Raw genomic sequence first — 26,518 nt, 5'->3', positions numbered from 1 at the left:
CAAAGTGATGGCAGAGTTCTGTTGTGTACTCTATTGCTACAAATTGTGATCTTGCCAGCCTGCATTAGAAGCAGTTCCAACTCTAAAAACCTAAATAACAGAATTGAAGAAATATATAAGAACTACCTTTATTTATCAGAGTGTTACTAGAAATATGTATTAGACTGGATACATCATAATTTATAGGGCTAGAAATAAGCCACTCAGTTTGTCGAGACTGATGTGAAAACAGAGCTGAGACCTAATTTCATCCCCTGTCTGGGTGAGCTGAGGTGAAATTCTGTCTGTTTGTTAATTCGCTAATGAGACATTGTCTGCTCTGATGCACGCACAGCAGAGCTACAGTGGTGATGGTTAGCAGGCTTGTCATCAAGCCTCATCAGGTCACTTTTGCTGGAATAAGGTCATTCTCATGAAGTCACTGACAACCATTTTCTCTTTTTCTCTGTCTGATGTTGTTGTTTTGTTTCTCTGTGAACAAGCCAACACTGATTAATGGGCAAGCTAGTGGAAGTGTATAATTGGGTAACAGACATGGGAAAGACTTTCTATGACTTTAATTGTAAATTTATTGGATGTTTGTGCTCTTGTGAACCTGCTTTAATGCACAAACGTGTGCATGTTATTCAAGAAATTATACTCAGATCAGATTAACTGTGTTGGGGGAATGAATCATTTTCTGAAAGAAATGTGGACGTAGTGCTAATGTCACTTATATTCCACCGGTCTGTGTCAACTTTGGCACTGAACATTTTTTCTGTTGCAGATTAAACATATTGGACAGATGAAGTGAATAACATTGATCACTTTGTTATAACAACTTCTGTGGTTCTAGAATTCATATGGCTGTGACTTTGCCACTTATCACTCATTGAAACATGTTGCAGACCAAACACGTTCTCCCATGACACTCCCACACAGCAGTAGAGAGCCTCAACGGTATACAGTTTTTAAGACAGATACAGATATTTGGTGATTTCAAAATCAGATATTTAGATATATGTACAATTTTTTGTCTTTGACACAAAACATACACAAATTTGAGGGAAATCTATTTGTGTATGCAACAGAGAGCGCCCTCTGGTGGACAAATGATGCAACATTAACAGTCATAATGTGGTTGAAGGGTGTTTCTCTAATTTACTTTTTCAATTTTCTCTTTTTGGCCTTTATAAATGCTGTTGCCAGTAGATCAGCAAATAGCTAATATCAGCTAAATCAATCTGCAGATGAATCAGTCGGGCTATAGACAGCAGTGGCTTCCCCCAACTGTTCAGTGGGACTAACTACAACAACACAAAAACTGCTCAGGACCACCTGGAGGTACTCAAGGCAACGGCACACCAAAGATTTCATGAATTCACTGGAATAAGCCCGACCCACAAAAGCTGAACTTACAGGAGTCATACATGGTAGAAATTAGTAATTAATATTGTAGTTGTCAGCTTGAGTCACACTTAGTGGACCTATTACAATAATTTCCAGCTACATCCACTCTTAATATCATCACAGAGCCAAGAATAGAAAAAACAGTCTGAAACTGAGTTTGAAGCCTGAGCTTTTGGATTACTCTCACATATAGAAATGTCTCCCCTTCACAGGTAAAACATTTAGTGGTCTAATGGATTTGTTATATCTGTGGAAACTTTTCTTTTCTTTTCTTTTCCCTATTCTTTTAATCTAATAGTGCTTATATTAAAATTTTTACAATACGTCCCCTGTTTAAAGTTTACAGATGACATGACATTTGCTCTCAGAAATGTGGTGGCAGAAATCAGACTCATAGAATCTCCTAACCTGATCAGAGAAACCAGGTTAGGTATTTACATAATACTGAAGGAATTGCATACAGTAAACCAGTTGCTTACAGTAAACATAGTGCTGCATGTTGTGCTGAGGTGGCAGTGATGGGTAATGCAGAGAAATGAAGAAAAAAAATGTCAGCTGAAGTGTACGAGGAAGATGGATGGAGATGAAGAAGGAGAAAGCGAGAGTGAGACAAAGGAAAAGAATGAGAAGAAAAAAGACAATGAAAGATGATTAGCTCCTGTGCTGACTCAGGCTTGGAATGTGGGGTCATTCATTTTACCATAAATCTATTCCACACCAATACGGAGCTGGATGGGGAAGAATCGGGCCTCAGGTGAAAATCCCATTAAAATGCATGTTGTAGAATCAAAGTGGGCCAAGTTTGAATCAAAGCCAACTTTTAGGGGCTGATATTCTAACCAGGCTCCGAGTGCAGACTGTGCAGTCAATATAGGAAATGAATGGAAGATTTGTTGCCTTTAGAAGTTGCCCAGTTGCTGAGGTGGCAGACCATTCATATGAAGAGAATCCACTATATCATTGTGTTTTGTTTACCAGAGATTATGCAATTCATTTTTTTCCACAATACACATTTGATTTTCTTGTCCTTTTTCATGAGTTTTTATATTGTTTCCTAAACCAACAGTAAGATCAATGCTGTACTTTTACTGTGCACATAGATTGAATAATTATATACAATATGAAAGAAATCACACTACAGAGAGTATTTAGAAGTGTTTTAAGGGGGTGACCAACAAGATGAATGTGGCGCAAGTATTAGATTTAACAGGTGACCCTTTTGGATGGATAGATGTCTGTGGTTCTTTCAGCTGGTCCCCCTTGTTTTTTTGGCAAATGACAAGTGGACAGTGTCGGCAGCAGAAAGCCTCTTCTCTCTTAGAAGAGGTTGGAAGCACAGCTTAGGTTTTCAAAGTTGCATCCAAACAAAGATTTCTGGAAGTATCTCCTTTGGAAAGGCAAGCCCAAAGTGGAGATGCTTGTCCATCATGCACAGCACCACTTTTGGAGTAAGGCAAACACAGCATGTCAGCACACAGGACCTGGGCAAATTGCATTCACTGAGTTGACCATTAAGTCCTTTGTATACCAAAGTGTTCTAGAGTCAAATGCGAAGCTATCTGCCTGACAGCTAAAGCCTGGCCCATGCATCAGAACAATGATCCTGAGCACAGCAACAAATCTACAACAGAATGACTTAAGAAGAAAAGAAGGTGTTGCAATGAAACAGTCAAAGTCTACTCCTCAATCATAGTGAAATGCTGTGGTGGGACCTTAAGAGAAATGTGAAAAAAAGTCATACAGAAAGAAAATATGGGCTAGACTTCACATTACTGTACATTTAAGAATATTGCAAGTTTCATTTATTAATTTCATTTAATTACATTTTATAATCAAATGTTCGACACTGGAGTCAATTGTAAATTACCTAAGAACTCAGAGAGATCAGACAGAATAGGTCTGACTCAGGAGTCAACCTTATGCCTAATGAAATGCTGTTTTTTGTTGTTGTTGTTGTTGTTGCTGCTGCTGCTGCTGCTGCTGTTGTTGTTGTTGTTGTTGTTTTTTAATTTGTGCATGTTGAGTTTACCGAACTGCAGTATTTCACTCTTAAATGTTTTGCTTTCAGCCATGTTTGTAATTTGTCCTTTGGGGGCTGTTGTATTAAAGGAGTAAGCCTTTTCTTCCTGCGACTCTGACCTGGATAAGCAGTTAAGAAAACTGATGGATGGGAGTCTTTTAAATAAGAAAAAAACACAGAGGGAGATAAAGAAAAAAAATAGTGTTGCAAAATTGTATTATTTTTCCTTGTCCAATTTTATTGTTATTCAGAAATAACTTTTATCTGTATGGCTCCTTTAGTGCGGGTTAATGTTGACACTAATGGTTAAACGTAAGCAGCAATACAATATTATTATCTCACAAACAGCTTCTTCCTCTGAGCCATTCAGAGTGCCAACAAACACTATCTCCCCTCCCCACTCACCTCACCAATCTGAGCCATGGTCTGAGCATCCCTCATCACTCAGGCCACTCAAATACGGACTCTATACTCAGACCAAGTCCTTTGCACTGCTTCCAAGCACTTTGTTCGCCAATGTGTGTCTTTTCTATTGTGTGCCTTTCTCTTATTTTGTGTGTAGGACTGAGTCTCAGCCATTGCCTTGAGAAGGAAAAGTAGAAGAGCTTCTTGGTCAGATATGTAGGAATTTTCCAACTGGGATGAAACCCCAGGGCAGATGCAGAACATGCCAGGGAGGGTTTGTCTCTAGGCTGGATTGGAAATGGTGGGAACAGAGTGGGAAAAGTCTTGTTAGACTTCCTCTGGTGGAAAATGGATCAGTGGATGAGACAGACTGCTGCTGTGATGATACGGCTGTCGCTATGACTTTAACCATGACTAAGCTTTATTAGTTATGATTCTTGCTCTGATTATTTTTTTAATGAGTCTGACTCTGTATGTATGCAGAGATGGTTGAGTGTTGTATTGAAGCTACTGTATGTCAGCAACATAATGAAGCACACAGGTTCAGACAGTAACAGCTGGATGTGTCCGTGGATGCCACCACATCAGCTGCTGGGTAAAGCAGCTGCAGCTGTGTTCACAATCAGTAGCTGCATACTGTTGGAGGCGAGGCTTTTAAAATGAGGAGTGAGCACAAAATCCACAAAGTGTAACATTAACCATTCTTTCCAATGTATCAGCAGATTGCTTTCCTGAACTTGGTACACAGTGAACTAAACTCACACAAGCTGTTTAGATCATTTTTATAAAACACTTCTGCTGCACTCTGAAAAAATACAATTCAGGCATGCATTTTTAGGGTAAAAAAAAATGAAAGAAATGCAAAGCCAATTTGGCCAAAAAACTGACTTTGGAGACCCCTAGTGGTGACTTTAAATATATAGCAATTAAAATATTTGTTTTGATTTTTTACAGTGTCTTAGCTTTTATCAAGAACTTTAAACTGATAATTTTTTTTGTTTTTGTTTTAGTACAGAGTGTAATGAAGTTTCTGTCTGACCTGGAAAACTACATATCTGAAGTGTCCATGCTTTATCTAGCCAGTAATGAAGAGTGAGAGCTCTTACTCCCTCTTCAGCCACCTGCAAACACACACACACACACACGCACACACACACACACACACACACACACACACACACACACACACACACACACACACACACACACACACACACACACACACACACACACACACACACACACACACACACACACACACACACACACACACACACGCAGCCGCATCTTTCACAAGACATCCAAGCACCAAATCATTTCCATTATTTTCAAGACATTCACCCTTTGCTATTCCTCTCAACACATCATGTGCCCACGGCCCCAGTGTGCTGTCCACACCAACATGGCATGGTTTCAGCCAATCAGAAGGCTTCATTATGCACTGAGGCACTGTGATTGCCTGTAATCAAAGTCTGTCCCAAGCAGACTCAGCATAATGGAGGTAAAGTGCCTCTGGACCAATACTTTGCGTGTATGTGTTGATTAGCTCTGATTTAAGACTTAAGTCACTTCAGCAACAATTTTCTTTCATCAATCTGCAATTAACACAGAGGAAAGACAGCACATGGCTGTGCTGTCTGCAAATCAGTGTTTCTGTAAGTCGTGTTTTTTGTTTCTTTTTCATTTTTTGGTGTGAACAAGTTGTGATGATATTTTAAACAACTAGAGGATACAACGACTCAGGGTCTGTATCAGTCCACGACACACAACTTTTGCTGTTGAATAAACTCCATTTTTAGGCAACCGAAATTTTCCCAAATGAATTAGAGCTACTCGGTTGACAGTGATTAAAACTGTCAATAAATAATCTATCAGTTGTTTAGGCTAATTTTCATCCACAAATGTCAAATAGTTTGTTGCTTTCTTTTCTTAACCAAAGAATATATTGACTATGATTTGATTTAGCTGAGTTGTTCAGAAAAAAGAAGAATTTAAAAATCTTTTGAGGTTTCGTTAAATTGTGATGCAATGTGTGTTTCCAGTGTTGTTTGTCAATTAACTACGACATTGTCCTTGGTGAAGAAAAAGCTTTTCAAATGTCCTTTTAGTTTTTTAGTTCTGGTTATCATGAAACTAATCTTCTGATTGAGCTTGAATGGAAATGACTACCTGCAGTTCGAATAGTCAGTGTTCAGTTGTTTTTAACTTACTGCCAGTAGCAAAAAATCAAAACATTGAACTGAAGAAGAGGAAAAAAAACAGTATGCAAACTCTAGTTAGCCAAAAGAAATGTGAGCGATGAATACTGCTATTTGGATTCTTTGTAACCCGTGTTTTTGTAGCTACAATTGACTGCTAAATGCTAAAAGTGATACAGAAGCACTCACTGACGGGGGTATGTCTGATTGCACCTGCTCAAAACATGGCTGTGGAGAATGGACAGATTATAGGTTGCCGCTTTATCAAGAAGCAGTCATCGAAACAAGATGAGGGACTGAAGTGATTTCTCACAGGAAAACAAAGGCAGAAACAATCAGTTTAATTTAAACATTGCGACCTATCTTTACCTTTCATACCATTTCAAAGGCTTGTTTGAGGGTTAAACCTGGGATTACAAAGCATGGGAATTCATAAATATGAATGAATGTAGAAAGTCAAATAACAGTGAATGTGTGCATATGTGTGATCCTCCCACTACACACAGAGTGGAGTAGGCTGAAGGCCCTGTAGTGGAAAGAAAAAGGAAGAAAGAAAGTACAAAGAAATAAAGCAAAGAGACAAAAACATTTTGGTTCGGTTGACATATGATAATGCCTGAAATAAACACGTGTGGATGAACAAAAAGCTCAAACCTTAGTGCGCTCCAAGATGTACAAATTGAAATAAATCCAGCAGGGCTTTGCCATCACAGTAACTGTAAAGCTTTCAAGGCAAATGCCAGCTGATGACATTCATTTTCCTCTGTTTGTGCCCCAGCAATGCAAAGTTAAAAGTTATTAAGATGATCAAAGCGAGCAGAAAATTGACATGACTTTGTATCTAAATGTATCAATCATTAACTCTGAGGGAAACAGAACGCAGATGCTCCAGTTCTGAGGAAAGCTTGCTCTGCTCACTGACTCCCAAAAGCCCAAATATTCAATATATTTGCTTGATATCTGGGTCTGACCACTTGTTCTGAACTTCTCCCTCCTCAGGTATTGTTTCCCTCATCTCCTTGGCTGTTTTGTCCTACGAGCGCTACTGCACCATGATGGCGCCGACTATTGCAGACGGTAGAGACTTCCGCCCAACACTGGCAGGGATCTGCTTCTCCTGGCTTTACTCCGTGGCCTGGACCGTGCCTCCGCTGCTGGGCTGGAGCAGATATGGTCCTGAGGGTCCCGGCACCACCTGCTCGGTTGACTGGAGGACACGTACGCCAAACAACATCTCCTACATCATCTGCCTGTTCACCTTCTGCCTCGTTCTGCCGTTCGGCGTCATCCTCTACTCCTACGGCAAGCTGCTGCACGCCATCAGACAGGTGCGAATCTGCAAAGTAAATGTTATGAGAGAGTTTCCAAAGTGAGAAAATGAGCCTTTCGGGAAAAACAGAACACTAATTCTGTCATAAGATGTGACTATCAAGACAGTTGTGTGGAAATGACCCAGATTTGAGATGAGACACCAGCCAAAACAAGGTCATCTATACATTATGTGATTTATATGTAGAGCACAAGAGCGGTCCCTTATCTACGACCTCAACCGAATCACGAGCGTATCATAAGCCTCTCTTTACTGTATAGCCTGAGGCTGCAAAGCTGACAAGAGAGCGGGTAACATGAGTACAAATATTTCAAAGACTTGAGCTTGAAAGCTGAGAAATTTGAATCACCGATCAGGTTTGACTTTTCAACAACCGTCCATTAAAGCTGCCAACATCGTTTTTCTTCTCTTGTCTTTAACTTTACGCCTTCGCTGCCGGTCGGGGAAGCTCGGGTCAAACAGGAGCTGTGAGTTTTCTTTTAAAAAGCATCTGAAGCCACATCATATGTGCCAGAGCATAATTGATACCTCGAAGCAGGAAAGAGCAGACAGAGAAAAATGGGAAATCATGACCTGAATTCTGGATGACAGTCATAAATTGCGTCTTCATATTGCTGCTGAACCGGTGAACTGTTGTAATGGCTCCGGTTACGTCTTTCAAAAAGTCTGAAACTAGGTTGTGTGCTCAGTTTTTCCAGGTTTTTCCATTTTAAATATTAATGGTTTTATTTACACTACCAATCAGAGGTTTAGAGTCCCTCTAGTTCAAGCATTTTGTGTGTTGTGTATTGTCAACATATAGAAAGTACAGTATAGATATTTAAGATATCATGTCACATTTGACCTCTGTATCTATGACCTTGAAGGAGGTCAAATTCTAATACTTTTTCCTTAAAATGAAATACTACCTAGAGAGTGAACTCTGCCTTGGTGGAGGTTTATGCTCTCAGAGTGCTTCTTGTTTGTCATTTAAACATTTTCTAATAATTTATTTTGATGGAGTTTATTTATTTATTTTCAAAATAAATACAAACACAAACCACAGGACTATAACTTGGAGGCAAAAGCTGAAGATAAATTTCACACTTTAGGATTTAGTGTATTATTATTCCCTTCAGGTGTAATCTTTCTATTTCCCTCCTCTCCTGGCTTAAAGTGCTTTGCTCTGTGGATTAAACTAGGATTTTGTTGCTCATTTCCAGCCTCATTTTTTTTTCTAGCATTCTGCCATATGACCATATTAAACAGTTCGTGGCTTTTTGACATCATAAGGACCTAAGAGTGGAGAAAAGTGAGCTTCTGGGTCACAGGGATTTCCATCATTTAAAATAATGGAAATTTTGCTAATTTAAACTTAAATATAACTTCGGCATAAACTCGCTTACTGCATACTGTTGTATTTATGAAAATACAACATTTTCATCAGATATATATGCAAAGATAAAAAATGCCTCAATCATTCCAACAATAATGAGATTAAGTCTGCCTTGCACAGTGTTTTTACCAACTAGTAGCATTAGCTGCATCATCAATGTGACATTATTACTCATATGTAAAATACATATAACTTTAAAACTTAAGAGCACGAATCAGTGGACTGCAAAGCAAAAAACTCCGTTACCTGCCACATACAGTCGTGCTATACTTTGCACAGAAACAGATGACAAATGGTCATTTAAGATCTTTATGTAATAAAAAACAACAACAGTCAGGTAAATAATGTGATTGGTCAGTGAATATCAATAACTAGTAACAGTAACATTCAATATTTTAAAGCCTGACTTTGACTGATTTTCACATTAGAAAGTTGAAAATGGTAGTTTGGTAACAAAGTAAAGAGCGGCACAGAGCTTCAGTCTGCAGTGTGGTGTTAATGACAAGATTACAGGCAGCTGTCTCCATTACACACTGCTGAGGCGCTTCATTAAACCTCCAGGATACAGGCTTTCACGCTCAGCTCCCGCTAACTGAGGCGACGAAAAAGCCCAAATAAAAAACAAACAAAAACATTTGAATGTTATGAAAAATGTACATCAAGAGAAGAACGCTGATTTACTAATGTTTCTTTTACTTTTATTTCATTGCATGTAATATTGTGACACATGTTAACTTACTTTTATTCATGAATATAAATGCATTCTTCTCTTCAGGCTGATGGTGCCTGTCTGGAATATGTCGTTCTATTAGGGTCATTAATGAGGTTAAACATTATAATATTATGATTTAAACAGTTTACACAGAAGCAGCTCCAAAGTAAGTTGTTCTTTAGGTGGAAAGATGGGATGAGTTTCCTTTAAAAACAAGTTTTGCATACTTACAGGCATACTTACATACTCCAGGTCAGAGATGAGTTACTAAACCATATGGACTCAAATCAAATCAAATCACCTTTATTGTCACGTCACATGTGCAGGTACACTGGTACAGTACATGCGAGTGAAATTCTTGTGTGCAAGCTTCACAAGCAACAGAGTTGTGCAAAATACAATAACGTGCAACAAGCAAAATATAAAAATGGCTAATCTAAAAAGTAATAAATATATGTACCATATATAAAGGTATATACATTACTGAATGTGTATACTAAATATGTTTTTCTACGTGTGTGTGTGTGAGTGTGTATATAGTGTGTATATACATGTTTTACAAATGAAATAAAGTAAACAATAAAATAAGATATATAAAATATACAGAGGTTGGTATGTGCAAAACAGTGGCATTAATGTACAGTATGGAGTGCATAATGTTGAAGTTCCAGTAGTGAGGGTGAGGTGTCTATGACGTGTTCAGCAGTCTGATGGCCTGGTGGAAAAACTGTCTCTCAGTCTGCTGGTTCGGGACCGGATGCTGCAGAACCTCCTTCCTGATGGAAGTAGTCTGAAGAGTTTATGGCTGGGGTGACTGGAGTCCTTGATGATCCTCCCGCTTTCCTCAGGCACCGCTTCCTGTAGATGTCTTGGAGGAGGGAAGCTCACCTCAATTATCCGTTCAGCACACCGCACTACTCTCTGGAGAGCTTTGCGGTTGTAAGCGGTGCTGTTGCCATACCAGGTGGTGATGCATCCAGTGAGGATGCTCTCAATGGCACAGCGATAGAAGGTCCTGAGGATGCGGGGCTCATGCCGAATCTTTTCAGTCTCCTGAGAAAGAAGAGGCACTGCTGCGCCTTCTTCACTGTTTTGTTTATGTGTACTGACCATGTGAGATCCTCAGCCAGATGTACACCAAGGAAGCGGAAGCTGCTCACTCTCTCCACAGCGGCGCCGTTGATGGTGATGGGGGTGTGTACTCCTCTGCACCTCCGGAAGTCCACTATCAGCTCCTTTGTCTTTGCGACGTTGAGGGTGAGATGGTTGTCTTGACACCAGTGGGTCAGGCGCTGACCTCCTCCCTGTAGGCCGCCTCATCACCGTTGGTGATAAGACCCACCACTGTAGTGTCGTCCGCAAACTTCACAATGATGTTGGAGTTGTTAGTGGCCGTGCAGTCGTGGGTGTAGAGTGAGTACAGGAGAGGGCTCAGTACACACCCCTGTGGAGCACCAGTGTTCAGTGTGATGGGGATGAGGTGGTGCTGCCCAGTCTGACCACTTGGCGTCTGTCAGACAGGAAGTTAAGGTTCCAGCTGCAGAGGGAGCTGCTCAGTCCTAGATCCTGCAGTTTCCTGTCCAGCTTCGAGGGAACGATGGTATTGAATGCTGAGCTGTAATCTACAAACAGCATTCTCACATACGTGTCTCTCTTCTCCAGGTGTGACAGGGCAGCATGGAGTGTCAGGGCTATGGCATCATCAGTGGACCTGTTGTGGCGGTATGCGAAACTGTAGAGGGTCCAGTGAGTCGGGTAGTGCGGAGCAGATGAAGTCCCTGACCAGCTTCTCGAAGCATTTGCTCACGCTAGGGGTCAGGGCTACAGGTCGCCAGTCGTTCAATGAGGAGATGGTGGAGGATTTGGGTACAGGGACGATGGTGGCCATTTTGAAGCAGGCTGGGACTACAGACAGAGAGAGGGAAAGGTTGAAGATGTGTGTAAACACTCCAGCCAGCTGAGCCGCGCATGACTTGAGGACGCGGCCGGGAATCCCGTCCGGACCAGTAGCTTTGCGTGCGTTCACTCTCCTGAAGCACTTCCGCACATCCTCCTCAGACACAGTGTGCGCCCTGACGTCATCCGCGGTGCGCACACTGTCCGGTCTCATGGTGTTCGCTGTGTCGAATCTAGCGTAGATGATGGGTGTATAACATAGAATCTATGGATAAAACTTAACAGAAGTGGAGCCAGTGGGCACACTACTCATTTGTAAGGATATTCTGTAAAGATGGGGGGGGGTGGAGATTTGATATTGAGGTCCCACCTCCACCTTCATGTTTAATAGCAATCTCAGACCACAATCAATCTTTGGGGAAAAAAGTTGTTGTGCTTAAGTTTTGTCTTGAAACTGGTAACACGGGTAAGACTGCATGAAGCTCAAGGGGTGTGTGGGAGACCTCAACCCATTCCCCATGCTCTGTTCACTTTACATATGTGCAGCTAGAGGAAAAGGTGAGATGTTACCTAGCTTTATATAGACTCCTTTCTCTAGTGTTCATTGGTATGTGAAAACTAGGATCTGCAGTCTTTTTTATATGTGAAACGAGCTGCTCCATCCATCCATTTTCTTAACTGCCTGTCCAATTCACACAGGGGAGTCACTGGGGGGCTTGGGCGTATCCCAGCTATCACTGGGCAAAATGTGAGGTACACCCTGAACAGCTCACCACTCTGTTGCAGGCAAACACAGAGACATAGATGACCACATTCACATCTAGGGCTATTTAACCTAGCATGCGTGTCTTTGGACTGTGAGAAGAAGCTGCAGAACCCATGCAGGGACAAGTCCACACAGCTGGCTGGTGAATTTGAACCCACGACCCTCCTATTGTAAACAAACAGTGCTTCCACTGTCCTACTGTTGTGTCATCATTATGACATGCTGCAAAAATGGATTATTGACTACCTGACAAACAAGCTGCAGCATGTCAGACTGTGCAGAGCTGCACAGGGGGTTGTGCTGTCTCCATTCGGCCATTCCTGCTCACCACGCCACATATAGAAATAATCTGATTTTACAGTGGCTGAATGGGCAGGAGGAGTACAAAACACTAGTGGATTTGTGGAGTGGTGTGGGAGAAATCTGCTTCTGAACCTGAATAAGACCAGAGAAATGGTGATCAACTTCAGAAGGAAAAGGACAGCTACAGTCTGTGTCTGTCCTAGGATGGGATGTCTATGTGGTGGAGGGGTACGTGTACCTGGCCGTCCATTTCAACATTAGGCTGTATCATAAAAGTGCAAGAGCAGGCTCTGTTTTCTAAGGAAGCTGATCCTTCAGTGTATGCAGCAAAATGAAGTAGTGCACTTAGTGGTCTGCAGGGAGAGCAACATTTTAGCTAGCAGCTTGAAATCTGAAAAAAGAAAGCGACTGGACTTCTTTAAGTTGGTGAATAGTTCCAGGCGTCTAATACCTGGGACTCCGGAGAAGCCTCTTGGATGCCAAGTGAAATGTATTCACAAACTTAAAGAAGTCCAGTTGCCTTCTTTTTTCCTGGATGACTGAGAACCTACACAGACATCAGAGCGATTAACACCACCAGGCTGAATAAACATATTTGGAAGGCTGGTTCTGTGGCTGGCTGAAAATTGGACATTTTTAAAGCTGTGGAAGAAAGGTCACTGAACAAACTGTTATCCATCATGGATAATCCTGACTACCCTCTGCACTATTTACTGGACAGGCAGCAGAGGACACACTGATCAGCTGTACTGCTACAAGGACACATAGTTTTCTTTGTGTTAGTTTGTGACATAAACACAGATCTCAAAATTAGTTATTAAGAGCTCATAAGCTATAAAGATTTGTAATTAGCAGTTTATACATGCTGATGAAATTAATAAAACTATCTCTGAGGTTCAGTGTTTAGGCTAAAATCTTTCACACTCCAACCAGAAATCGGTGAAGGATTAAACAGAGTAATGCAAAATCAGTTTGCAACAAACTTAAAAAGGCAAAATGTGTTTAAGCCGTCAGTGATAACCCCAACACTAACCCTAGCTTTAATGCTAACTTTAGAGAACATCAAAAAGTACCAAAAATATAGCTTTTGATGCATGTCAGAAGGGCATTTTCATGTCATCTGCATAGCATTAGTGTTGGGTTTAAGGCCATAATCTGTGATGATTAAAGAAATCTATCAGAAAAAATGGGAAATATTTACAATAATGATCTGAAAATGTCTTCCACAAATATAAAACTAAGTGAAGATCATGTTGAGTGATTGAGCCTAACCTGTCAAATAGTTGAAATAAATTCATTTGAAAAAATAATATGAACTAATTGATAAAATATTTCCAAATCACTGCTGTAAATATTTCTGCTTGTCTGTTTATACACAAACAATGGTTCCCCTAATTCTCCTTGTTCTCGTTCTGCATGGATGCCTATTTGTCATTGCCTTCACTGTGATGTATGTCCTTCATGTTAATCTGTGACAGCTACATGCACAGTGAGTCTAAGAATTAGGGTTGCCTCAGTCTTCGGCTGTGCATCGTATGTCTTCACATTAACTGTGTGGGAACTGCTTGTTTCTGTTAGCCCTGTGGGTGTTGTCTGTGTTGATGTTGTTTGCACAAGAATTTAATTTGCCACACCATTTGCTGGTTCATGTACCGTGCTTCTTTGGGTCTTTTCCATGCCTGCAAGCATAAGGAACTTTTTTTTTACTAGCTGTTTGGAGCAGAGACTCAATTTAAGTGTAACTGTATGCAATAAGCAATGGTTCAAATATTCTCTGTACTGCAGTGTTACCTGTAACTAAGTGAAGAAGAAAATAGTTACACAACCTCACTGAAGTCTCAATAATGCAACTGTTTTGGTTATATTAACATTAAAAGCATGACCCCGTAGTAAATGCAAACACTTCACATTGTCAGTCTTCTTCTGCATCGCTAACGTGGAGGCTGGTAATCTCTGGAGGTCAGTGTCAGTTGGCTTCCTTTTATCCATACTGAGATATTTCAACCCATCAGATGGATTGTCCCAAAAATATGTTGCAAATGTGCATGTTTGTTGTCCCAAAAGGATTAAACCTTATTACTTTAACCTTATCAGATTTCAAAGCATAATTTAAATCCACATTCTATTGTAAACTGTGATTAAATTCCTTAAGATATGGAGACAAGGAGTGGAGGAGTTGGTACAGATAAAGAAAGTGATGCTGCAGACTCGGTTACTTTATCAGTGACACCATCTGAATTAATTAAGCAGAGGAAGACGGGCCAGATGTAGTGAGAAGTCTCTTAGCATACTGCTTCCTGTCAGGGATGGCAGGTACGTTGATGGATGTAGGTGTAGAGAACCAGGACACCGCCCCCAACCCCCCAAAAAAACAACCAGAGGGTATACTGAGCAGGAAGATGACTATTGGAGATTGACAGCTGCAATATTTTTTTCATGTAGTTTTGGCAGTTACTGTATACACTGTTTTTTTTAATGCCCTTCACAGTTTTCTGTGGTCGACACCAAGTCAAACCTGGATCATCTTACACAAACAGTTTTTCTGGTAATGATTAAGAAGAAGATTTTTTAGAAAACTGTGTCTGGTTTTATTCATATTTTTTTTTTTTTTTTTAACCTGTCCCGTTTGGTTCTTTTGCCATCAGAATTATTGTCTAAAGGCGAAGAAAGATCCCCAACGGATTTACTTTACCAAATGGACCATCCCAGCCTTGCCGTAATGGTCCATCTGATTCACCTTTTATTGTTTATTTTATTTTCACTTGCTGAATACGAGACAGACTTGACTGGTGGAAAGAAAGGGAGAAAGAAAGAGGAAAGAAAAAAAAAAAACCTGAGAAGAGGGACGGGAAAAAGGGCAAAAACAAAACCAACAGAATAAGCAGACAAAAAAATATATATATCGATCACCTGGATCACCTGTTGAGAAAGAAAAAAAGAAAGCAAGCAGAAGAAGACAAGAGTAATAAACAAGATCACAATGATATATGGGAATATGACAGTAAATACTAAATATTAAACATTATGGTGCAGCACGTGAGATCGACAGCGCACAGTGTGCTTTGAGGTAGGAGCCCAAAAGGGTGTAATTTGTGTGTGTGATCACCCGTGTGTACACCTGTGAGTATGAACGTGCTTGTTTTTAAAAGGTTCCTTCATGTAATGATCTGCTAGAGGGTGTGGGGGGCCACTGCCCCGACCTCCAGGGCATGAAGCAGGTATGGAGGAGATCAAAACTCCAGACATCCAGAGGCCCCCAGAACACAAGAGACCAAGGAAGACCAACAGAGGGGCAGCCGCGCCACTATCCCAGAAAGAGCCGAGGAGAGTCCCAGATGAGGGGTCACTCAGCAGCCGCGGAGCAGAAGCCAGGGGGGGTTGCAGTGACGTGCCCGTGAGCTCTGCCGGCAGCCAGCTGTGCCTGAGTGACCGAGCCCCGGGCCGAGAGGCCGAGGCACCCCATCCCGAAGTGGCCCGAGCGAGCCCCAGGCTCCATGCCCCGATAAGCAGCTGCCAAGGAGTGAGCCGGTGGGTACCTGGGCGCCACCCCGGACACAAAGAACCACCAATGCACCGATGTCTGAGGGCATCTGCCACCGGCAGGGGAAGTGGTGGGGAGATGGGCCTCAAACCTTGGAGGGCCTGAGATGTCCCCAGAGAGGTGGGGTCTGATACCCAACCTGACATATAGACAGACAAACAGGCACACACAGATACAAACATCTATTCCCACCCTCATGCTCTCAACACTCACCCAACGTGGAGACAGACATAGAGAGACACTGTACACACAATCACACTCCCCAAGCGTACTCTAAGCCCGGGTCTAGGTACCCTTGCCCCTGGAGGGGAAACTGCGCCCAGACCCAGGTGGTGTTACCCTTTCCCTGCGGTGGGAGAAGCAGACCGCCCGACTCCGCAGCAGCAGGAGGCCCCACATTCCAGACCCCAGTCGGACGGCCAACTCCTCCTAGCCCCCCGCTCCAGCAGGCTGCAGAGAACGGGGTGTAGGAAGACTCAAACCTCCCTCCACCCGCTCATATGTAGTGTTGATGTATGTGTGTTCTAAGGTGCATTTAAAACCCAGGAGGGCATGGAGCTACCTGCCAGAGCAGCAGGTAAGCGTATAGCCCCTCCTGCTAGCCCTCAATGTCTACGTGTATTTAAAATTGAGAGGTGGGCAGCGGCGCCAGGGGTGAGGTGTACACCCTGATGGTGATTGGAATCCGTGTAGCGTGCCCACCCCAAGATCCTATATGTATGTGTAATGAGAGTGTGAGTAATGTGAATGTCTAAGTTGTGGGATAAAATTGAGGCAGAGGCAGCCAGAAGGGGACAGAGGGGGATGTCTCCTCTGCACCCTGGTGACACACCCCTACCCCAAGGCCCTGCATGTGTGGGTGATTGTGGTGGAGCGGGAAGAGGGAGGCAGCTGGAGATGGGGAGGGAAGGAAGGAGGGGCAGTGACCCCTCCTGGGGTCAGCTCCCCGCTGACCCCAGTAGGCACCCCCATACTCTGCAACCCGCCAGGGAAAGGGGCCCAGGCCCATCCAGACCGGGGCCCAGTGCAGCAGCGCCTCCCGGCCCCACAGAGCCCGGGACAGTCCACCTGACCCCACCACAGAGAAAACTGCACCCACCCCATCATCCACTCATCTTCCAGACTACACAAGACAATAGACGCCCAGGCTGAGATCTTCCTCCACCTCTCCTGTATCTCCCCTCCTGCAGAGAGAGTTCCTGAAGAGAGGAAGGCTCCTGCAGGATGTGACAACCTCCCCCACCAGTTGAAGAGCCCCCCAGGTGGTTCGATGCACAGGCGGCACCCTGCGCCAGGACTGGGCCCCCACACACCCACTCGCCCACAACCCCGGCAACACACCAACCAGGACCCAAGCCCCTGAGGCTTGGCCAGGGCCCCAGCCCAGAGACGGAGTGCCCCAGAACCTCACGCCCATCCCGGACCCACCCAGGGGCAGCCAGGCTACCAGGTCAGTAACCCACGTCCGTCAGCACAGACCCTCCCCTAGCCCTGCTGCACGCAGCCACGAGGAAACCGTCACCTAAGAGCCAACAGAGCCCCTAATTGGCCATGACCGCTACCCCGGGTTGAGCCCCCCAAGGAAGATGCTCCCGGGGAACCCCCCGATGCCCTAAGCCTGTCCCTACCCCCACACCAATCACAACAGTGAAGGTGGGACCAAACTAAGACCCCCACCCCACTAGGTGATGGAGCTGATCAAAGGAGCCCAGAGCAATTGATCTGATGTGGTGGCAGAGGCTGTATCAAGACTAATGTGATCTAATAGATAATTTCTATATTGGTTAGAATTAAGATTATTTTTATTTTTCCAGTTCATGAGGACTGTTTTCTTGGCTATGCATAGGGCAGTGAAAACCATATGGGCTATATTCTTTTCCGTAGTGACATTATCTAAGCTGCCCAACAAACACACTAAAGGGGAAGTTGGAATGTTACATTTCAGACACTTTGATAAGTCTTCACATATCTCACGCCAAAACTTCTGAACTGGTGGACAGAACCAAAGTGTGTGGATATAACTGTCCGGTGAATTGGTTTGGCAGTGTGAGCAGTTGTTGGTAGACGTAAAGCCCATCTTGAACATCCGATGACCTGTATAGTGCACTCTATGTAGTATTTTGTATTGAATTAATTGAAGACTGGGATTTCTAATTAGATGAAAAGTTTTTAAGCAAATCTGAGACCAGAAGTTTTGGTCAAAGTTAACTGATAAATCCGCTTCCCATTTTGCAATAGGAAGTGATATTGATTCATCTGTTTTAGAAAGCATTCTGTATATTTTGGATAGTAATTTGGGGTTTTAAGAGTAAGAAATTGAACCACAATTGGTGGTGTTTGTAGTTCAACTTGACCCGGTTTAAATCTCTTTTTATTATGGATTTAATTTGTTGATATTCTAAAAATCTTTTCTTGTTGATCCCATATTGTGTAACTAGTCTGTCAAATGAAATAAATTCTGTTCCTTCTAGTATATGTTCTAAATATTTGATTCCTTTACTACTCCAATCTGAAAAGTTTATCATATTATTGTTTTGTAATATGTCAGGGTTGTTCCAGATAGGTGTACGTTTGCATGGGATTAATGAAGACTCAGTCAGCTTCAGAAACTCCCACCATGCTGTCAGAGAGGAGCTGATGTTGATGCTTTTGAAGCATTCATGTCGTTGGATGTTTGAGCTGATAAATGGTAGATCTGAAATCTCTAGATTATTGCAAAGTGCTTGTTCTACATCTAGCCAAGGTTCATCTAAGAGGGTATGTTTTTGCCATCCTGAGATAAACTGAAGCCTGTTGGCTAAGAAGTAGTGCTGAAAGTTGGGTAGTTCTAATCCTCCTTTATCCTTGGTCTTTTGTAATGTTTTTAAGCTTATACGTGGGGGCTTATTTTTCCAAAGGAATTTGGACATATATGAATCTAGAGATCTGAACCAATCTTGCGGCGGTTTAGTTGGGATCATTGAGAATAAATAATTTATTTTTGGTAATACCATCATTTTTATAGCGGCAACCCTTCCCATGAGTGATATGGGTAGACATTTCCACCTAGCCAGATCGCCTTCTACTTTCTTTAAAAGTGGGATATGGTTTAATTTAGTTAGATCTGCAAGCTTGGGAGAAACATTAATACCTAAATATTTTATATTTCCCGATTGCAGTGGAGTAGAAGAGGAATTATGGAAGGAGCAATTAATCGGAAGGACTGTAGATTTTGACCAGTTAATTGAGTAATCTGATATTCTTGCAAAAGAGTTTATCGTTCAATCACCCCAGAGATATTGGTTTGTGAATTTTGGAGAAAGAGTAACACATCATCCGCATAAAGGGCTGATTTTATGTTCCACGTTCTTGCATTTTATGCCCTTAATTACTGAATTCTGTCTAATTGCTGCTGCTAGTGGTTCGATAAAAATTGCAAACAGTGAAGGGAGAGTGGGCATCCCTGCCTGGTGCCCCTCAGGAGACAGAAGCTGGAGGATGTCTGGTCATTTGTTCTGACACAAGCTGTTGGGGAATTATATAATATTTTTAACCAGTTGATGAAAGAAGATCCAAAACCAAATTTATGTAAAGTTGCAAATAGAAATTTCCAGTTAACTCTGTCAAATGCTTTTTCTGCATCTAAAGAAAATATTGTAGTTTCAAGATTTTTACTGTATGAGTAGTCTATCAAATTAAGTAATCTACGTGTGTTAGTTGATGAGTGCCTACCTTTTATGAAACCAGTTTGGTCAGGATGAATTAAGAGGGGGTTATTTTCTCTAGTCTCTTCGAGAGAGCTTTTGCAGATTATTTTAAGGTCTACATTTATAAGGGATATTGGACGATAGCTTGAGGGATATACAGGGTCTTTGCCTAGTTTTAGCAGGAGATTAATGTTTGCAGAATTCATATTTGATGGAAGTCTGCCATTTTCTTTGATTTCCAACAACGTTCTGTAAAAAACTGGTGCTAGAATGGTCCAGAATTCTTTGTAGAATTCTGCAGGAAAGCCGTCTGGACCTGGAGCCTTATTATTGGGCATACTTATCAGGGCTTCCTGGAGTTCACCTGATGTCAGTGGCGAATCCAGTGCCATTGCTTGAGTGTCTAATAATTTTGGGAGAGTTATGTAGTCTAAAAACTGATCAATTTCCTTTTTAGATGGGTTTATTTGTGGTGAATACAACGTTTTACAGAAATCCCTGAAAATGTTGTTTATTTGTTTCGGTTCATACATTGTGTTCCCAGATGAATCTTGAACAGCACATATAGTTGTTTTTTCTTTATTTATTTTTAGCTGGTTTGCTAGAAATTGACCAGATTTATTACTATGTTCATAATTTTGTAAGCGTAGTCTTTGTACTAAGAATTTTGTTTTTTATCAATTATCTCATTTAATTCTAGTTTTGTTTTTGCGTATTTTTGTTCAGTGTTTCCTGATCTTGGTGGGACGCGTAGGCTTCTTTTAGTGATTTGATGGTTTTTCTAATTCCTGAATATTTTTGTTTTCTTTTTTTCTTTTATGTGATGAGAAAGAAATTATTTTACCTCTCATCACAGCTTTCCTGCTTCCCATAAAACAGAAGCTGATGTTCCGGGAGTGTCATTAAAGTCTAAATATGAAGTCCACTCTTTTTAAAATATTTAATAAAGTCTTCATCTTTAAGCAGTGATGTATTAAATCTCCAGTTTTTACTTGGCGTAGTATTATTCTTGTGCATTAGTGTTAAAGATACAGGAGCATGATCGCTGACAGCTATAGGATGAATCTCAGTGTCTGAAATGTCACTCAGCAGTGAGCTGCTGACCAAAAAATAATCCAGACGAGAGTAGGAGTGATGAACATGTGAGAAAAAAGTATATTCCTTACTGGTGGGGTGAAGGGAGCGCCATGCATCGCAAAGACCAAAGTCTGGTTTTATTCATATTAAACAAGTGTCTTCAACAAACAAACAAGCAAGCAAGTAAACACACATAGATATAGCCATAGACAGATGGTTTCTTCTGTCTTTCATTCTTGTTTCTGATGATTTCTGAGTCTCAGTTAATGTTCTCTGTGTTGTTGTGCTGGTGCTTACTTTCTACATCTATGGTTCTTAGTCTTCAGTCACACAGGTCTAGAGATAAAAAATGTATATTCAGCAGCAAGTTGGTGAATGGCTGCTGACTATTTCCAGGTGAAATCAGCTGGAAAAAGGCTGCTGCACTGAAAACACTTGAGAAAAGTGTGATGCTAACTGGAAACTTCACCCTTCAAAGTAAAAGTTGGGCTTTTGGAAACATGTTGGTGTGTCTCCAGTTCTGGTATCTGATTTGATTTGATATACCTTTATTAGTCCCACAAGGGGAAATTTCATGTTAAGGCTGCCGACCTATTGCACGCAATGGCGGCGCCATCTTACCCTCCGACCATACATACATTACACAAAAACATCACATGGGGAAGACAGGTCAGAGAGGTATACATGGAAAAGCACAGCATGAGGAAAGATAAGGAGAAAAAAATAACTCCCCCCAGACTGAGCTCCAACAGGGAGATCAGTTTGAGAACAGAAAAAAACACCTCTGCACATAGCACATGAAAAAAACTCTTAATACACCAAAGAAACACATGACAAGCAACAGGGGTGGGTAAAGGGTGAGAGACAGCCAATGTCGACAGTACATCCGGGCCTGCAGCCTATGCGCTGGTCTCCATGATCCACCATCAGCATCGGAAGGGAATAAGCGTCGAATGCGTTTGGAGGGGGGAGGGGGTATGAGTGTATATCAGCATGTGTATATATATGTCTGTGTGCGTGCGTGTGTGTGTGTGTGTGTGTATGTCCAGAGTTCAGCTGAGACAGTGTCCTTCACCCTGCCAGGCTAAGTAAACAGTCTTCCAGCCAACCCAGGTGGCCTTGCATAGAAAGGGAAGAACAGTCTCCACACAGTCGTTATCAGGGTGTTGTTGTTCAGCTCCAGCCTTGAGACCGCAGCTGGCGCCGAAGGGGTCTCCACGTGAAGTGATGGTGGTTTTAACTTTGTTGCGAACAACTCATATGAATTTCAAAGCTGTTCTAACAGTCCAACACTGGTCTCTTGATCTCCTGTTGGAGAGCCGTGAGCTTTCTATGATGTTATCAAACTTACGCCCGTGATGTTGTCATTCTTGTGCTCAAAGGGCAGGTTCTGAGAACTCACTACCGCAGTGCGCTTCCCAAGATGTGATCCAATTTGCGCTCAGAGATGTTATTCCGAGCGAGCCCCTCCAGATGTAATCCAGTTTGCACTCAGAGGTCTTGTTCTGAGTATTCACAGCAGCCGTGCGGTTCTCCAAGATCTTATCCGTGCTGCACCCGATGAGCCATTTTTGAGAAACTCACGCCTCGTCCCATCGTTTCAATCCCAGCGGGCAGCCTTGTGGGGGTTTGAACAGCTGGTTCCGCTTCCTTAATTCTTCGATAAGCCAGGGCCAAGCCAGCTCTGATCAGCAAGAATCCTGTTATCATGGTTCCGAATAGGTAGATATCTTCAGCACTCAGGCTCACCCGAGCCCAGACTTCTCGTTGAGAAGGGGGTGTCAATTGCATTCAGAGACCAGTTGATCAAATTCATAATTCCTCTTTTAGGTTTTAGAGAACAGACTGTGAGAGAGTTGCACTCTGTTGCACTTCATGGTTTCATCTTTATCCACTGCCAAAGCAATCGCAAGGATGCTTGTGGTGTAGCACTGTATACCTCTCCACAACCAACTTCACCTAGCCCCAAATACACATTTTTCCCTTGTGATCAGTGGTTGCCAGAAGGTTCCCAACTGGTCTCTGGACAGAATTTTACATTGCAAAATATTTTATTATTGTGTCTATTTGACATCTATTCTGTTGAGGTTTTGTTTTCTTGTCTTTTCATTTATATCTATTTTTATTATTATTATATGGTCAAAGTAGGTTTCCCAGCATTCCTGTTATATCGCTATCTGACTCATGTGTTTATGCATTGGTCCTCTTTGTTTTCTTGTCTCCTACTTCTTGTTAGTGTCCATGTTTCCCTTGGTTATTTCCTGTTTTACTATGAAGGACTGTTTTGTGTGTTTACTGTGTCAGTTCTGCTTCCTCTCACTGTTTTTACCTGTTTGTTAATTGTATTCATCTGTGTCCCTCTCCTTCCTGTTTCTCATTACCAATTAGTCTGTGTGTGTATAAAGACCTGTGTTTCCTCTCTGTCCTTGTCAAGTCATCTGGTAATGTTTCTTTGTTAATTTCTTCGGGGATACTTCCTTGTGCTTTGATTACCACTTTCTTTACACTTTTGCACTCCATTTTTTCCTATTTGCATCTGCCATTAAAGGCTCATCTGTAGAGTTGGATTTCTTGTAAGATTACAACAGATCATCGTCATTCATGATCTCAGATCATTATTTTAAAGTGGAATTGGTCTAGAAATGTGCACCCCTAACATGGCTCAGATTAAGCATAAGTAGCCAATAAGCCAATAAGTAGCCAAAGTTTTATATAATGAAGTATATGTACATGTGTACATGTACGAGTGATCCAAAATCCCAGGTTTCTGACTGATCCAGACACTTGCATTCAGGCAGTTTTTATTCTTGGCTCTGTATGTTGTCGTTGAGAGCAGATATCGTTTATTCGATCATCTCAGTCAAAGTCACCTGCTAGGCCACCGGCAGCCAATCAGAAAAATGTTGGCTTTAAGGGAGAGTGCCTAAAATGACCCAGAAGTTGGTGTCTCAGGACTTGGTGCAGAGCAAATGAGGAGTGTAAATATTGGAGTTTTAATCACTGGAAACACATGTAGGTTGAGAATTGTTAGGTAACTTGATAGATATGTCAGTTATATTATACAGCCAAACAATCAATGCAGTGGGAGATAAAGTGTGCTAATAAATACTCCCTGTCACTCTGTAATAAAAAGCTAAATGGATGCAATCAGTGGGAATTTTCTTTTATACTGAACAGTCAGTGACATTTTCATTTCGCTTAACCACATCAGATCTGCTGGTTTTGCTGGTCAATAAAAGAACAATATGCAGTTTGTTTTCACAGAATGATACTGAGGAAAGTTTGAGAAAGAGTTTTTCTTTCTGTCCACTAAATTAAGCCAAGTTTTTACAGAGTAAGACCTAAAGGCAGGGACTTAGCTCTTTGTCTCATGTATTAGTTCTGCGACTTAGAAATCTTTCATTCACGGCTGGTGGCGATCCACTTGAAGTCATTAAACTATCATTCTAATTACCAAGTTGATAAGTGATTTATTAAAACAAACTTGTTGCCAGAATCTTAAAACAAGAGTTGAACTGATAGTCCCTCTGGTTAATGAGCCGATAAGGATCCTAATCATTTTTTCAGCTTTGTTATGATGTGGTGATTTTATAATCGAATGTTGCGTGAGGATCGCTGGCAAGTTTTCTAATTAACCGCAGCAAAATGCAGCTTCACGTGGAGACAGACAAGAGAAAATGCTCACGGTGATGAAGATTGGCATCAGCTGGGGAATGCGTTTAGTTTTGCTTTGCTGCCTTGTATGTGTGCTGATGTTTGTCGTCTCACAGCGGCGTAGGCGTAAGGTTACCTGGGGTTAAGATAATCCCTTGCTTACACAGCATGTATTTTTCACACTTGCAGGACAAACAAATAAAGCCATCCCCTTAGTTTTGCGATTGAATCTCTTGAGTGTGTATGGTGTCTGTTGAAGCCACATACCAGGCAGAAGAAACTGAAACTGAAGAGGGAGACGAGTTCCTTCAGGCTCCTGCATCTTTGCTCGCAATGTGAGTTTTGCTTGCTTTACTCCACATTTGTAATCCTTTACAGTCTTATTGAAACCTTGGAGCCCTTAATTTAAAACAATTTAGCATTAGCATTATGATGCAGTTGTATTCAAAGCTCTGTTTTGGATATTGCCTGCTTTTTATTCTCTTATCTGTCAAGATGATCCAACAATGCTTTAATAATGTTGAAATCTGGGGAGGCAAATGCTGTTTCTAGTCAATACTGCATGACGGGCCTTTTCTATGTTCATAATTCTTTCAATTTTACCAATATCCCCAGTACTGGAATGCAGTACTTTAAACTCTCTCCACACCATGTTGAGAGATGTAAAGTGGCCAATAGCTAATAGTTCTGTGGGAATCACCTTGTTGGTGCAGAAATACTGTTTAATGCCAGTCAAACTGTGTTATCTGTGGCGTTTTTTATAGATTAAGATACATAATTATAGGAATAAATGTGTTTTTTTTAAGACAAACTGCTAACAAAGTGCCTAAAGATACAGTTTAAAGCTGGTTAATTTTCCAACTAGTTAAAAAAAAAAAAAAAAAACCATCATTCTCCCTTCATAGTCTTAATGCAGCCTGTTAATATGTAATAAAAAAGTAGTTTAATCCCCAAGTAGCTAAATTAAGTTAAATTAATCAGAAAATGTTCCCCATTCTAAAACAATCTCATAACTAAACTGCTCTTGGTTTAACAAACAAAGCGTCCTGGTTCTGTAAATACCTCCTCTTCACTCTTTTCTGTCGCAGCACACAACACTGACAGCTGATATGTTAAACCTTGGAAAAAAAAAAGAATCTACTGAAATGCACTATTCCCATTCACTGGCAGAAAAACAAAGTCAGCGCAAGTATCTGTTTTATTGATGGGGCCCGTCAGAGATTTTCAAACATATTTATTAAAATGTTTTTGTTTCTTAGCCTTAAAGCTTCTTTAAGAATACGTGTACTGCAAAAACCTGGTGTATAATTTTCAGCTGACAGAGCTTTTGTGAGTGAAGTACCTCAAAGACTTGTCATCAAATCTTTATGCATTAATTATCATAATGATATATATCAATATATTTCTTTTTAAATATACTTTCTTCCTTTTCTGCCTATATAGATTTTATTCTATTATTAGGTCACTTTGGTTGATTGCTGATTGCACAGGTTTATAACCACTAATAGTCAAACTAATCCCAGTAGTCATGTGATTGCATGGGAAGGTCATTAAAGTAAATCCATTGTCTATGTTTATATAACCTTTGAGATACCGTCCATATATCTGTTATCTGTTGTCAACATAAACATGTTTACCCCTCAGCCATAAAAGTCTGATGTGGTATTGTCGTCACAGGCAGGTGGCGTGGACGCCCATATTTGCGAACGAGATAATTTGAGAACGAGGCGATGCAGGATTCTGAAACTGATGCTACAGGTGCTACTACTAAAAATGACTTTGAATCTCAGTCTGCAAATATGCAAAGGCAAGCACAATTACTTTAGCTTAAAAAAATTATTAATGTATGAGATTTCTTTTCTTTTTTTTTTTTTACAAAATTTAAAGCCAAACAAAACCCCAGGACGATCATCTTGGATCAAGTTTTGATTGACATTCTATGAGAATAAAGTATTGCACCTCAAATCAAACAAAAACAAAAAGCACAATGTGACACATGACTGAGAGGAAGGCGATGAAATGCATCTCCACAGATTATCTGGAGATGTGTACGTGGCTGTGTCAGTGAGAGAGATGGGAGTGGCTGAGAAAGAAAGGAGAAAACGAAATGAAAGATATGTTTGTTTCTCTTTATTTAACACAACAGATAGAGAGGCCTCCAGCAGA

The 26,518-nt window shown here is 41.4% G+C and overlaps 1 protein-coding gene across 1 annotated transcript in view; it reads left to right on the top strand.

Annotated features, from left to right (window-relative positions):
• The window catches only part of tmtopsb (teleost multiple tissue opsin b), a 52,230-nt gene that overhangs the window by 4,998 nt on the left and 20,714 nt on the right, over positions 1-26,518 (top strand). The window contains exon 2 of the mRNA XM_031745048.2: positions 7,012-7,340. Coding sequence (XP_031600908.1) covers positions 7,012-7,340 — 329 coding nt within the window. The remainder of the gene's footprint in view (positions 1-7,011; positions 7,341-26,518) is intronic.

Source organism: Oreochromis aureus, linkage group 9, assembly GCF_013358895.1.
Source record: "Oreochromis aureus strain Israel breed Guangdong linkage group 9, ZZ_aureus, whole genome shotgun sequence".
Taxonomy (NCBI): domain Eukaryota; kingdom Metazoa; phylum Chordata; class Actinopteri; order Cichliformes; family Cichlidae; genus Oreochromis; species Oreochromis aureus.
Note: the sequence above shows the minus strand (reverse complement) of the source record. Positions and strands in the feature narration are given on the sequence as shown.